The 16115-nt window shown below is 39.5% G+C and overlaps 1 protein-coding gene and 1 pseudogene across 6 annotated transcripts in view; one reads left to right on the top strand and one right to left on the bottom strand.

Moving 5' to 3' along the window:
• KHDRBS2 (KH RNA binding domain containing, signal transduction associated 2) overlaps nt 1-16115 on the bottom strand; it is a 546959-nt gene that overhangs the window by 44747 nt on the left and 486097 nt on the right. For all 6 annotated transcript variants that reach the window (XR_002345643.1, XR_002345644.1, XR_002345641.1 and 3 more), the window contains exon 8: nt 13412-13470. Coding sequence is in view for 2 of the 6 variants with exons in the window: in XM_021098559.1 (XP_020954218.1) it covers nt 13412-13470 (59 nt within the window). In the remaining 4 variants the exon portion in view is untranslated. The remainder of the gene's footprint in view (nt 1-13411; nt 13471-16115) is intronic.
• On the top strand, nt 6790-8080 carry LOC110261505 (annotated as a pseudogene).

Here is a 16115-nt window from a genome sequence, read left to right on the forward strand (position 1 = left end):
TATAGGACATGACATAGAAGTGAGACCCTAAATAAATATGAGAAATGTACTTTTGCTCAGAATACAGATCTCCTTAGGTGTCTCCTTTGAACTTTTTTCAAAACTAAACTCATTCTTTTTCTTTTTTTTTTGTCTTTTTGCTATTTCTTGGGCCGTTCCCGCGGCGTAGCTCGGGGTCGAATCGGAGCTGTAGCCATCGGCCTACGCCAGAGCCACAGCCACGTGGGATCCGAGCTGCGTCTTCGACCTACACCACAGCTCACGGCAACGCCGGATCATTAACCCACTGAGCAAGGGCAGGGACCAAACCCGCAACCTCATGGTTCCTAGTCGGATTCGTTAACCACTGCGCCACGACGGGAACTCCTAAACTCATTCTTTAAGTACTCTTTCTAAGGCTCAAATTTCAGTGAATAATGCTATTATATAAAACTTACCTAGTTACTCATCAAAAACCCTTAAAATCCTCTCAATTTTGTCCATTAGATCTAAACATCATCAAGCTTTGTCTTTTCTTCTTTTACATGTGTTTAACTAATAAATTTCTTTCCAACCCCACTAATCCTATTCCATGGCAAGCCATTATCATCTTTGCCTTGAGTACTCAGCTAACTTAACTTTTGTGCCTTTCCATGATTTTAAGCATATATACATATATAAATATATGCTATAATTTACAAATGTTCTATTTACAAATTTACAAATGTTTACAAATTACATATATATGTAATTCCTGCTGTGTGTGCATATGTGTGTGTGTGTGTGTGTGTGTGTGTGTGTGTGTGTGTGTACACTCCCTACTTTTCTTTACCTTCTGGAGCAAGGGACTTGTCCAAGTACAGTTGACTATGCCTGTAGCATACCCAGGATCAAGTCCAAAATTTTTAGCAAGGAATTCTCTGCAAGGCCTAACATGATCTGACCTGGATTTCATTTTAGACAATTGGACTTGTCAACTTTGGTCCCTGAAGTACAAGTATTCTATGGTATTTATAGAAAAACTTTCTTAGGTTTCAAAATACAAGTAGTGTTATTGATAAAGTTAAGACTTAAAATTTTTTTTTCTCAAAAGAAAGGCCATCTTATGTGACATGGAAATGGACCAATTAGGAGAAGGAACCAGTAAAACAAACCAGTTTAAATGCAAAAGTTTCAAGTGCAAAAGACTTAAAGTTTAAATACCTGTTAAATTTTGGCAAATGAATCATTTTGCTTACTATATTGAGAAAAAGCTTATGATATCCTTAACAATTAGTAAATGTTTATGGACTGGCTTATTTGATCACTTATGATTTTAATTCATCTTAAGAATGATGAAGATTTCTGGCAGTGCTCCCACAAGAGAGAGGTGGGTTGAGTCTTTCGGACTTTTGAAGAGCTTCTCTTGATTACCTGGGAACTTGTCCTAGATACCAAAAAATTTTCCTAAGAAGTGGTAATATCCATTTTAGTCTTTGAAGAAGTTCTTAGGTGAAGTCCCTAAGTGGCTTTTGAAAGTGCATATTTCCAACTGACTATCTGGACCATGAAACAAATAAAAACTGTCTCCAAAGTCCAAACTTGACAGAAACAACAAATATAAATATTTAAAATGTGGCACATGATGAAAATATAATTGTGTAAATTCAGAAAGACAGTGATAAATATATGAATATTCTCTAAAGAGAAACATTATAGAAACTTTTGTGGGTAAAATTTTGAAATACCTCTGTGGCCCAACTACTTAGTGCTTGAAATTTCTCTGTTAACTTGAATTCAGCATAATGGAATGTGTGTCTATGGCCATGGCTGGGTTTTAGAATATGAGAATTAAATCCTCTTCCAGTTTCTTTTTTTCAGTCTAGGTATGGAAATTTAGGGTCATTTTTCTTAACCTTTCTCCATTTTTATGTAAACCTTTGTGTAGCACCCCCAAACTTACCTCATGTATATACCTAATTTCCAAACTAGAGCATGGCTTTGCAATTTTATCTTCTGTGACTAAGATTAAGTTATTTGGATTACTACTATATATACATATATATTTGTTTGTTTGTTTGTTTTTGGGCCAATGACCACAGCATGTGGAAGTTCCTGGGACAGGGATCAAACCTGAGCCATATGAGAGACCCAAGCTGCTACAGTGACAACACCAGATCTTTAACCCACTCTGCCACAAGAGAACATCACTGCTATTTCTTACTGTGAGCTCCAGGGGAGTTAAAAAAAAAAAAATGCCCAACAAACTTAAGCCACTGCAGTTCTATCTTTAACTGACTGTGCCAGGGTGAGAACACCTCAATATTTTAAATTAAGTATGTAATCAACTATAATAGAAACAATAAAAATCTTTAAAAAATGAAAAAAAAAATAAAGTATGTCACTTCCCTCTTACTTTGGAGATAAGATCTTTGACATAAAAAGGAAATGAACAAGCTGGTTAGAAAAATGATTTCCGGAGTTCCCGTCGTGGCGCAGTGGCTAACGAATCCGACTAGGAACTATGAGGTTGCGGGTTCGATCCCTGCCCTTGCTCAGTGGGTCAAGGTTCCGGCGTTGCCGTGAGCTGTGGTGTAGGTCGCAGACGCGGCTCGGATCCTGCATTGCTGTGGCTCTGGCGTAGGCCGGTGGCTACAGCTCCGATTAGACCCCTAGCCTGGGAACCTCCATATGCTGCGGGAGCGGCCCAAGAAATGGCAAAAAGACAAAAAAAAAAAAAGAAAGAAAAATGATTTCCAAAATGGAAGATGCAGAATTCCCTTGTGACACAGCAGGTTAAGGATCTGGTGTCACTGCTGTGGTTCAGGTGGCTGCTGTGGGGTAGGTTCCAGCCCTGGACAGGGAACTTCCACATGCCACAGGCATGACCAAAAAAGAAAGGTGGAATTAAGAACTATGCTTATTGGCATGATGAATGATAAGAGAATGATATCTAAACATAATAAAGTATGAAAAACCAAAATGGAAGATGCATAAAAAAATGGTAAATGATAGTTGGTCACAATATAGAGGCTTCTCTGCTTTAAGCCTAAAAAAACCCCACTTTTATCATTGTTGAATAAAATCCTGAATTGATCAAAAGCCTGAAGAATTCATCCACAGACCTCTTCCTTTGAAATGCACGTAAGGACTTTATTGGAAATAGCAGAAGGAAGAATAGGAATGGTGACATAAAATATTTTATGATTTTCAAAGAATTCCAATAATGTCTTTAATTCAGTGAAGGAAGCAGACCTGGTGTCAAAACTTTGTAGACAGTCTGAACTTGTAGTTTTTGGATTGCCTTATACTCCCTACCTCGCTGTCATTTCTGGAAAATAATGACATACTTGAGAAGAGAAATGGGCTCAGATTGGAGTCTCAGACCAACTCCAAGTTTAGGGAGTTAGAAAAACAAATCAGACTTTAAACTGGGCCAGATGAGACGCTGACTCCCTGTACTCTTGCCCCACAAGCCTCTTCCTGCTTTATCAGATGGATGCTTTCATCTCAATACCTGTGTGGCAGCACTTGTGGCCACCTTCGTCCCTGGTTACTGCGAGGTAAGCTTTAAACTCTGGAATTTCCTGGAGTCACTGGAACATTTCTGTTACATGTGGTGGCCCCTCTGGCCCCACCTGACAGTTTATGCTAATGAGGCTCTGGGTTTGGGGACTGGTCCCGACAGAAAGACCAACTATGAGATTAGAGGCTTTGGGATTTGACCATGTGACACCAGCCCACCCTGCGGGGAAGGGGAGGCTGGAGAGGGATGATTTAACCAATCACGTCTACAGATTAAAACCAGAATAAAAGCACTGGGCTCTGAGGTTTTCCATGAGCTTCCGGTTGGCACGACTTTGTTGTTACACACCATGTGCAGGAGAACAATGCTGCCCTGAAGATGTGAAAAACTTCACATTTGGGATGTGCCCAGTCCTTGCCCTCTGTGTCTGTCCCCTTGCTGGCTTTGCTTTCTAGTCTATGGCTAAAATAAAGCTAATATGAGTATATCACTTTTCGCAGTTCTAGGAGTTATTCTGGCAAATTATCAAGCCTAAGGAAGTAATGGGAACCCCCACATGGTAGCCAGCTGGTCAATATTTTAATTAAGTATGTAATCAACTGTACGTAATCAATTATAATAGAAACAATAAAAATAATACGGAAATGAAAAAAGGAAAAAAAAGAAATTTACGTACGTAACTTCCCTCTTCCATTGGAGATAAGATCTCGAGAATAAAAGCTCTGGGCTTTTTAGTCTGGTCACCTGGGCAACCAAACATGTAACTGGTGTGTAAACAGAGGCTAGTCTGTGGCGTCTGGCCTGACTGGCTCCCACACTAGTCTTTTCATTGGTGCTCCTCAGTCTTCTCAGCAACCTGAACCTTAGCTCTTTGCCCACGTTGGCATTTCCTCTGCCAAGAGCCTCTGGGTACCTGTCTGGTCCTCTGTGGCACTGCCCTAAGCATGAGGCACTCCTCCTGAAATCTTCCTGGATGATGGCCAGACTCCAGAGACTGGCCTATTTTCCTCCCTGATACGTCTTATTACCACTGAGCTAAATGTTTGAGAAGGTACTGGTATGGTTAAGTAATTTGTTCGATACAAAATGACATCAATTATAAGTCATCAATAACTATAATTACATTTTCAACTGGTATACTTTCTCAGCAATCTATATATATCAGTCCCCACTGAGGCATTACATAAATTATTACATATTTGATAAATGAGGTATATAGCACATTTATTTCAGAACCATGCGTCTTAGTCTTTTTTTTTTTTTTAATTCATGCCCTCTTTCAATAAACAAGATAATCTCCCCAAACTCTGGAAATTTAGCAAAGATTCACTAAGGTGGCATATCTCCTGGATACACATTTTCTTCCTTGGTGTATTTCCATCTTGGCAAGAAAACGTTCTCCCAGCTTTTTATTTCTTGCTCTGATCTCTTTTAAAAGCAATTCTTTTTTTTTTTTTTGTTTACTCTAAATACAAATCCATGTCATATTGAATATATATATACATATATATATTTTGACTTTTTGCCTTTTCTAGGACTGCTTCCGTGGCACATGGAGGTTCCCAGGCTAGGGGTCCAATCGGAGCTGTAGCCTCCGGCCTATGCCACAGCCACAGCAACCCGGGATCCGAGCTGCGTCTTCGACCTACACCACAGCTCACAGCAACGCTGGATCCTTAACCCACTGAGCAAGGCCAGGGATCGAACCCGCAACCTCATGGTTCCTAGTCAGATTCATTAACCACTGCGCCATGACTGGAACTCCTGAATATATTTTTTATACATGATCAGTTCACCCCCAAATTCTGAAAATGAATCACTCACTTTCCCCTAAGTGAAAATGATTATACCATTAACTCAGCAGAAAATTAAGTAATAAAAGAACTTTCCTATGACTTGTTGTATTGGCTCAACAACAGAGTTGTTAGATGCATGTGAATTACAATCTTTTTTTTTTTTTTTTTTTTCATCTTTTAAGGGCCGCACCCATGGCGTATGGAAGTTCCCAAGCTAGGGGTCAAATCCAAGCTACAGCTGCTTGCCTACACCACAGCCACAGGATCTGAGCTGCATCTGCAACCTACACCACAGCTCACAGCAACGCTGGATCCTTAACCCACTGAGCGAGGCCAGGGATCAAACCTGCATCCTTACGGATACTAGTCAGGTTCATTAACACTGAGCCATGATGGGAACTCCTCTTTTCTTTTTTTTAATGGCCGCACTCATGGCACATGGAGATTCCCAGGCCAGAGACTGAATCTGAATTGCAGCTGTGACCTACACCACAGCTGTAGCAACGCTGGATCCTTAACTCACTGCACCAGGCCTGGGATCAAACCTGCACCTACGCAGCAGCCCGAGTTGCTACTGTCAGATTTTTAACCCATTGTGCCATGGCAGGAACTCTGCTGGCACAGTTTTGACCTCTCCTATTAAGACTGTGGGCCATGTTTCACCATGGTCCCGTGTATCCATCTGAAACTTATTCTCACCCTTAGCATTCAGCAGGACTACCCAGGAACCTTCTAATGGATGCTCAGTTCTCATATCCAAATATTATGATAGAGCTGAACTGGGATTATAACCGGACACTGTGTTTGTTTGTTTGTTTGTTTGTTTTTTCAAAATTCACCAAGAGGTTCTAAAATGTATAACTGAGGTTAAGAATTTCTGATCTGAAATACTGGAAAGGGGGTTCTGCTATTGCCTAAAACTGTTGAAACCATTGTTTGCCTGAAACAAAACCGAAACCATTGTAAGTATATCTAATTTAAAATGAGCAATGCAAGCAATGAAGGAGAGGTGCCCTGCTCTTTTTGGCTGCTTCTTGCCAAGGCAACATAATCTGCATTTATTATCCAGACTAGTTGAATTAGATACCTATCTGACTGCAACCTCTGAAATAGTGAGAAAATTAGCTACCTAATTTTACAACTGGATTTTAAAATACTTAAGAAGCACAATTTCTCCAGTCCTTCTTTCAATTAAAAATAATGTTTAAAAATCTATATTAATACCACTTACAGGTGGGATCTAAAATATGGCACAAATAAACAGAAACAGACTCACAGACATGGAGAACAGACTTGGGGTTGCCAAGGTGGGGGTGGGGTGGGGAGGGAGTGGGATAGATGGGGAGTTTGGGGTTAGTAGATGCAAACTATTCCATTTAGAATAGATAAGCAATGAGGTCCTACTGTACAGCACAGGGAACTCTGCCCCAGCCTCCTAGGATAGACCATGATGGAAAATACTATTTAAAAAGAATGTACATATGTGTATGACTGAGTCACTTTGCTCTACTGTAGAAATTGACACAACTTGTAAATCAGCTATACTTTGGCCCCAGTCACTCAGCCACAGCCCAGGACTCAGCAGCCTCCCCCTTGAGCACGCCCTCTTCCTGAGGACACTTCTCCCCCCGCACACCTTCTCTTGCAGCCTTTGGCAGGCTGTTTTCACCGAGGGAAAGGAATCTTATCCCATGTGTACTATCCAGAACCTCCACTCTTTCGACCCCTTTACTGATGCAAGTAAGGGCGCTGATCCGCTTCCTGCGGGCACTGAGGATTACATCCATGTAAGAATTCAACCGAGAAAGGGCAGGAAGACCCTTCCTACTGTCCAAGGGGTTGCTGATGATTGCAATAAAAAGAAACTAGTGAAGGCGTTTAAGAAGAAATTTGCCTGCACTGGTACTGTAACTGAGCATCCAGAATATGGAGAAATAATTCAGCTATGGGGTGCAAGAACATATGCCAGGTCCTTGTAGAGACTGGATAGCTAAGGACGACCAGCTGAAGGTTCATGGGTTTTAAGTGCTTTTGGCTCACAGAAGCTTCAGGGAGAATTTTTCTTGAAATGGTAGAATTTCCCTTCTGTCCTTTGTCACAAGTTTAAAAGCCACACAGCTTGTATCATGTAACCATTTGGGGTCTGCTTTTAACTTGGACTAAGGTAACTCCTTCATGCAATAAACTGAAAAGAGCCATGCTGTCTAGTCTTGAAGTCCTCATTTAAACAGAGGTCAAACAGTAGGCACCTGACAGTGTCCAGCCTGAAACAAAGCAATAACCTGATATTTCAGCCAAGTCCAGAGTCCCAAGGTCATAGGCGGCTATCTGGCCAGCAGCTCCTCAGCGATCCCTCCACAGTTTCCTGCCCTAAGAGAACGTAACAGCCCTGGGTGAAGCTGAGAGTGGAGGGTGGGGTAAGGCAGCAAAGGCAGCTGTATTGAGAGAGGGAGCCTGTGATTATCAGGGAAAGATCCCCTAATATCTCCAATGTGACCAGGTGGGCAGAGCTTAGAGCAGCCACCTTCCCTCTAATGAGGTGACAGGACATGTGGCTTGCCACCAAGGTCTTTCTGACCAGACATATCCTAGCTAATTGATGTCCAAATGGAATGGGAGGCCAACCTTCTAACAGGTAAAACTTTTGACAAGGGAACAAATTTCAACCGGAACAATCTCTAGCTGTAGAGATTGCAACTTACTAGCAACAGCTGCCCAAAGCCATGCAAAGTAACAAACTTGCTTTTGATGTTTTATTTTTCCTTCAGTTTTAATGTTATGTAATGTATTTAAATCCTTATTTATGTCTTTTTTTTTTTTTGTCTTTTTAGGGCCGCACCTGAGGCATATGGAGGTTCCCAGGCTAGGGGTCCAATCAGAGCTGTAGCTGCTGGCCTGCACCACAGCCACAGCAACGCCAGATCGGGGCTGTGTTTGTGACCTACACCACAGCTCATGGCAACACCGGATCCTTAACCCACTGAGCAAGACCAGGGACTGAACCCGTGTCCTCATGGATGCTAGTTGTAAACCCTTATTTAAATAAAATTTGTCTTTGGAAAAAAAAAGCTATACTTTAAAATAATTTAAAAATCTATTTTAAAGTTAAAATTGAATAAATCAGAGTATTTCCCGATATTTTTCAAAACTTCAGTATTAATAAATCATAAGGTAAATACTTTGTATATATTACTTTTTTAAATGACTGATAAATTCTTGCCCATATTAAGAAAATTCATCTACATTTATAAAATCAATTTCCTCAAATGTCTATTTCTATTTACTGTTGCAAATGGACAGTGTTTGTTCTTGAATCACATAGTGACATGATTGCCAGGTAACTTCATTTCCCTTTGCTGTTTTCAGAGATTAATCAATGCAAGGCTTATTTTCCCTCTGGGACAATCATTCCAGCTCCTCAACACAAAATGAATGCAATGGTGTTCTGCAATCAGCTTGAAGTGAGGCACTCGAATGCCCTCGAATGGGGCACAAAAATTCTTTTGCTTTCATTCATTTCAAGACAGTGTATTAATATTACTCTCCTTGCTTCCACACAGCTGTCATCAAAAATGCCACTACAGAATAGATCCATAATTAGCTCCTCGGTCTGCACATTAAATACATGTTAATAAACAGCTCTCTTCTCTGACAATATTGCTGTCCATTCTTAGCTGTCGGTCTCCGAATTAAGAGGATGTTTCTATGTGAAGCATTGGCAAGACAAGCTGATCCATGCACTGTATTTAAAAATGCACCCTTATTGAATTACGAGCTATTTAGGCATATCCAAAACAATTATAATGATTCTGATAAATTAGGCAATATTTTTAAAATGCAAAAGCTGGTTTGGAATATCTGTAAGTCAAATATTTGTGTTCCAAAAATAAATTCAAGTTATCAGAAAATTAACATTTAATATTAATTTAGGAGTTCCCACCCTGGTGCAGCGGAAATGAAGCTAACTAGGAACCATGAGGGTGCGGGTTCAATCCCTGGCCTCGTTCAGTGGGTTAAGGATCTGGCATTGCCGTGAGCTGTGGTGTAGGTTGCAGACATGCCTCGGATCTGGCATTGCTGTGGCTATGGCATAGGCTGGCAGCTACAGCTCCAATTCAACCCCTAGCCTGGGAACCTCCATATGCCACAGGTGTGGCCCTAAAAAGACAGAAGTCAAGTAAATAAATAAATATTAATTTAATAATCATGTAACATCAATGAGATATTTAGTAGTTATTAATATGTGAAAAATACACACAGGTTATTATATATTTTATATAGTAAATAAATGTAATTATATCACTTTTCATGCTAATATGATTTAAAATATTTGCCATTTTATATTTACATTATTACAAGAAATAATTTAATATTAAACTGCACAAAAGTATCTTGAACAATTTAATTGTGATTAAGGACACGTGATATTCACTGAAGTCAGGTATTTGTTACTTCAGTATGAATTATGTCCCAGAAGAGACAAATATGATTTCCACCTGGTGATACCGAAACACGGTGTAAAGATTCAGAGTGGAGTGTCACACTGACTGACTGGATTTTTACTTCTAGTGGTTTATTTCATTCCTGAAGGAACGCTGAATGAGATCCTCCCCCCTCCACCGAGTCTTTGGAATGCAGGACCCAGTTATCCTGGACAGCATTCCTTGCTCCTCTCTCAATATCTTTCCTACACTTTCCCCACTGGTCTTCCCTCTAACTTGAGCAGAAGAGGAGGGTGTCTGGGGCCACTGATTTTGAGCCTCCTCACATGCTGTCCAAGTCCTGGTATTGCCAGGAAACTGAGAATGGAAGCTGTTAATTTTTTAAAAATACAGAGCTGTATCCATGAGACAGCCAAGATGTAACAGAGAGGAATTAGTAATTCAGGATGTAAATGAAAAAGCAGAGATTCGAGATTTACATTTTGGAGTAAATGTTATTAATTTAAAAGACCGTGCACAGTTCATTAAAGATAAGCTATGAATGGACACTTGTTAATATGCTAGTTAACATGTGAGGTATGAAAAATTAGTGAAAAGCATCAATCTATTCTTGACACGAGCGGGTCCTCAAATTGTTCCACATGCATGTTTAACTGTTATCACCTGCCCACTTGGACATGACAAGAGGAGCAACCTGTGACCAAAAAGCCTGAACTTAACTGCTCCCAATCACCCAATACCTAAATGTGAGTGCAGAGAATGCCTATTAATTCAACGAGGCTTCAAGGTTGTGATGCTGAGCGCTTTCTCTTTACTAGCATTTGACTTTGTCCTTTTTCTGTTGTCTGTGTAGGAAACATGAGCACTCTCAAAAGTTAAATCTCGGGACCATATGGACTGACATGACAGCCATATATTTTCTGGTTATACAAAAAAGAGTATTTCCTTTCAAATCTACATATTAATGGTTAATTATAATGGTGCATGTGAAAATATATTAAACTGAATTTTGTTACGGTATTATTGTAAGGGTTAAGAGTTAAAAAAAAAAACCTCTTTAGGATGGGAAAAACTTAAAGGAATTTTTATACAGCAGAGTATATTGTATTCTCTTTTTATATAAAATGTGTATCACGATGGATTTGAAAATTGGTAAAATATATAACAAAAAAGTAAAGAATAAATACATATAGGATTATAATTTACATTTCCTTCTTTTTTAACCTAAATTTTCTATAATATGTGTATTATTTTTAGAGTAAGAAAAAATATTTTATTTTATTTTATTTTATTTTTTTTGTCTTTCGTCTTTTTAGGGCCACATCCATAGCATATGGAGGTCCACAGGCTAGGGGTCTAATTGGAGCTACAGCTGCTGGCCTACACCAGAGCAACAGCAACGCCATATTCAAGCCTCGTCTGCAACCTACACCACAGCTCATGGCAACGCTGGATCCTTAACCCACTGAGCAAGGCCAGGAATCAAACCCCCAACCTCATGGTTCCTAGTCGGATTCACTTCCGCTGTGCCATGATGGGAACTCCGAGAGTAAGAAAAAATAACTTATTTTTTAGGTCAATCATACTTCCGTATCTATTTAAGTTTCTAAGCAACTGTGGCAAAAAAAGAAAAAAAAAGAAATTATAAAAATATACAATTCATTTCCCACATGCATCATTTGAAACATAGGGCTTCTGTTCCAAGTTCTCAGCTGCATCCTGTGGCCCAGTATGAGCAGAGATGAGTCACAGTGAGCAGAGAGGATTATGGGTGGTGAGAGGGGCCCCAACTGCTGGAGTCCTGGCTTTTGAGTGGGCTCCTTTCTCAGCTGCACTGTTTTCTGTGAGAGCTGCACCATGAAAAACAAGTATTCACACACTTTTCCCTATTCCTTACTTGGTATTAACATTTTAAAATGTAAATAATTCAGAAATTGAAATCTCATATCATAACCATGCAGTCAGATATTATCCCTGCCATTGATTTCAATGCATGTAATTCTGTAAAGTGAGGTTCATAGCTGATATTTTTCTCAAATGTATGTGATAGGTGTAAAAAAACAGTAACTATATTTTGTAAATAAAAATTCCATTAAAAAGTGATTTATAAATGTCTAATCATCAGAATGTAAGCTTCAAGAGATTGTTCACTGCAGTACCTTTAGGACTGAGAACAATGGCCCACACATTTTAGCCATTAGATGAATATTTGTTACACGAGCAATGTTCTCTGACCTTCTACGGCATCCATGGTTTAGAGTTTGGCACAATTTTTTACATGTAGGAACACAATTCTCAACAGAGGAATCAGGGAGGGACAATATCTATTGTGTACACCATTGTATTCCTAGAGCCTGACAACACATTTACACAAAGGACAAATGTGCATTTTCACTCTAAAATGGAGATAAAATACTTAATATTTCAAGTTATTATAAAGAAATAAATAAGAAGATACGTGTAAGTAATCAGCTTATGGACAGTCATCACTGTGGTGGCGGCTAATTTTTATCCTCCTACCTCTGAGCTCAGCCTCATGATATTCACCCAGAGAAGTGAGTGGATTTGGTGACTCTGGCTCCAAGGAAGGTACACCTCCTTTTCTCCCCAAGTCTGGACCTTCCCCTCCCTGTCCTGATGGAGCATCACACCTTCACTGAGTGGAGCCCCAAACACAATGTTCATCGTCTCCTCTACTGCTCCCCATAGACAGGAATAGAGTGGCCTCAGCATCATTTTAATTTTTGGACTGGAAACATTTCAATGAGTGTTATTTTTCAAGGCAGTCAATTGGTGATGCTGCCTATGTATTTAAGGAATCAGTGACTACTCTTCCAAAGTGATGTACTATATTAATATAGCATAGGCACTCAATAAATCTTACTGAATTGAAGTACAATTAATTTAAGTGGTTTTTCAATTAAACAATGTAATTTTGAAATTAATATTATAGATAGACATGCCTATTAACTATTAATTCTTATGAGTCAATCATTTGGCACTCTCAGGAATTACACATGCTATAAAAGTAACTTGAAGGCTATAATTTATGCCCTCAAAAGTCTTGAAATCTTGGAGTTCCCATTGTAGCTCAGCAGGTTAAGACCCTAGCACAGTGTCTGTGAGGATGCAGTTTTGATCCCTGGCCTCACTTAGTGGGTTAAGGATCCATTGTTGCTGGAAGCTGCCTTTTACATCACAGACATGGCTTGGATGTGGTGTTGCCATGGCTGTGGTGTAGGCCAGCAGGTGCAGTTCTGATTCGACCCCCGACCCCGGAACTTCCAGATGCTGCAGGTGTGGCCATAAAGAGAAAACGTAAAGTTTTAAAAATCTTTAAATTATCTCTTACTCTAGTGATCTTTGTGAAAGCAGAAAGACAAAGTATTCCCAAATCAATGAGTTGGACAACAGACACAGTGAAACATATAAGAAAGACACTATTCAGAATGTTCACTGCTGCTGTTGAAGATGACCTATGTGATTCACTGTTTTTGAAATTTTGATGAAAATTGATCTGTCCAATTTTCTGCCACCAGCATCGCTTGTCAAACCTCACCCTGGAATTACATAATCAATGTAATCTGGACTTCTGCAAAACTGGGTGGAGAAAGATAGAAGTAATTTCTGAGTTGTTGGTGACAGACAGATGTTCTGATTTCACAGTTTTAGTAAGGAAAAGGTCTTACCATAGCTGTCATAGGCATCCTCACTTACTCCATGACCGTAGTCATAGTATTCAGGCACACTGCAATAGATTTAGACAGCAGTCAATGTTACTGCATTCAGGAAGAACCAACTCAAAAACTCACATGGAGTTTGGAAGCACAATGTGTGCTAAGGTAATATCCCAAGAATCTCTAAGCAAAACCCACAATCCTAAAGAAATATTCAGTAAGGAAAAATACAGGTTATTGACGAAGAGTGCTATGATTTTTTTATACCACGTCAGTACTTCCTTATCTCAATCCTTCTATTACATAAATCAACTTTCTTCTAAAACACAAGTATAATACTTCAAGAGGAGAGTTATAAAAGGTCTATTTCCAAGAAAAAGTGCTGCATAAGATAACAATCTGGTCCATTGTGTGTGGCTTTTAAGGCTGTTACCTTAGGAAATGTACATCAATTTCACCTTGACTCTCAAACACTGAAATTAGACTCCCCTCCAACACTTCCACGGTATGTCCATGTGCTTCACAAATGTATTAGCTATTTCTTTTCACTGAATGGTTTGCTAGCTGCATAGCCTAATATAACCAAGTCATAATTTAAAAAAATATTATACAAAAAGTAGAAATTAGTTTAATTTAGCTTAGCATTTGGCTACCTAATGCATATTTTTATTTTATTTCAGGATCTATAAATATTTGCGATATGTAAGCATAAAGCTGATCCTATGTTGGTAAACTGCAGACTCAGTGCTAGAAATAATAGATGTCCCCCAAGGGAAAACCTGGGAATAGCTACGAGAATTAGTAGGAAACATGACACGACATAGAGAATGTATTAGAGAATGTGACCTATTTGCAAATAGTTTTTTTTTTTGTTTTGTTTTGTTTTTAATGGCCACATCCCAGGCATATGGAAGTTCCTGGACCAGGGATTGAATCCGAGCTGCAGTTGCCACCTACCAGATCCTTTAACTCACTGCACTGGGCTGGGGATGGAACCCACGCCTCTGGAGGGACCTGAGCTGCTGCAGTTGGATTCTTTTTTTTTTTTTTTTTTGTCTTTTTGTCTTTTTGCCATTTCTTGGGCCGCTCCCGCGGCATATGGAGGTTCCCAGGCTAGGGGTCCAATTGGAGCTGTAGCCACCGGCCTACACCAGAGCCACAGCAACACAGGATCTGAGCCGCGTCCGCGTCTGCGACCTACACCACAGCTCACAGCAACGCCGGATCCTTAACCCACCAAGCAAGGCCAGGGATCGAACGTGCAACCTCACGGTTCCTAGTCGGATTCATTAACCACTGTGCCACGACGGGAACTCCTGCAGTTGGATTCTTAACCCACTGGGCCACAGCAGGAACTCCTTGCAAATAGGTTTTAAAAAGTGCTTTTTACTTTATCTTTTCTAGAACAAACTTTACCTTCCCATAGAAACTAGCTACATTGTGTATCCTCTCTCACCTCTTAATATGGTCTTTCCTTTTCATCATCTGGCTAAAAAACACATCAGATACATAAAGATACATTCAGTCTATTTTGTAAAACACTAAAAATCAAACATGTTATACTGAAGAACCCTTGTGGAAATTAAAATCTAGCAGAAAAGCCATTAAACAAGTGATAAGGAGTGACTCATTGAGTTTCTTTCTTTCTTTCTTTTTTTTTTTTTTTTTTTTTTTTTTGCTTTTTCTCATTCATCAAAGGATGAATCCTGAAAGGAGGCATTAACTACTCAAGTGAAAAGGAGTGAACAAAACTCACAGGCAGAGCACCAGCACCAGTCAAGGCTCAGAGGCAAGGAAAAGTACTGCCTGGGCAGCCCCTCCTCCAGAGTGGGAGGGTTAGCAATGCGTGAGAGAGAACCAAGAAAGATGCAGGAGGTCACATCTTGAAGGACCTTTACTTAGGCATGGTAAGGAGTTTGGATTTTATCTTAGGAGGCACTGAAGGCAAGGAATGATTTAAGAGGACCTATATAATTATATTTTGCCATAAACAAGTCCCCCTCTTGGTGGCGTCTTTCATTTTTTTCTGCTGTATCACCAGCACCAGATATCAAGCACAGAGCAGGTACTCCACAAATATTTATTGGACAAATGAATATCTGTTGAATGAATACTTCTCTTCACAGTTGCTGTCTCCCTTGTGTTTTCCCATCTCTATTTCCTTTATATCCACAAGCTTGGGCTTTTTTGTTAAATTAAAATGTGTGAGAAAATTTGCATATTAGGATAAATTATTTATCAACATAACTCACGGTTATTTCATTTCATTAGATATCATATTCAGTATCTGTAGTTTGAACTGCTAACTCTCTGCTTTTTTTTTTTTCCCCTCACAACTTTGCAGAGATTAAAAGGCAAGAAAAGGATAATTCCGTGTTAACTTCGTCTAGCAGTTACAATTTTTTGGGAAAGATTTGGTGGATACTGAGAGCGATACACAAATTAAGTCTGACATTTTGGAGGCCCAAACTCAAATGTATGGATGTTTCACTTAATTCCTTTTTCCCTAGTGTTTTAATAACATCAACAGTGAAAAAAGCCACATCTATTACATGCTATTTCCTTATCGATTTAAATCTCTTTCCTATTCACTCATCATTTCCGTCGCCTGAATTTTAGAATTGAGAAATTTTAAATGGAAAGGGGCCTCAAACAAGAAGTCACTTGTCTTTTTGAAATTCCTCTCCTTCTAGTCCCTCCCAGAAGCAATAACAAC

The sequence above is a fragment of the Sus scrofa genome, chromosome 7 (genome assembly GCF_000003025.6).
Source record: "Sus scrofa isolate TJ Tabasco breed Duroc chromosome 7, Sscrofa11.1, whole genome shotgun sequence".
NCBI classification, from domain to species: Eukaryota; Metazoa; Chordata; class Mammalia; order Artiodactyla; family Suidae; genus Sus; species Sus scrofa.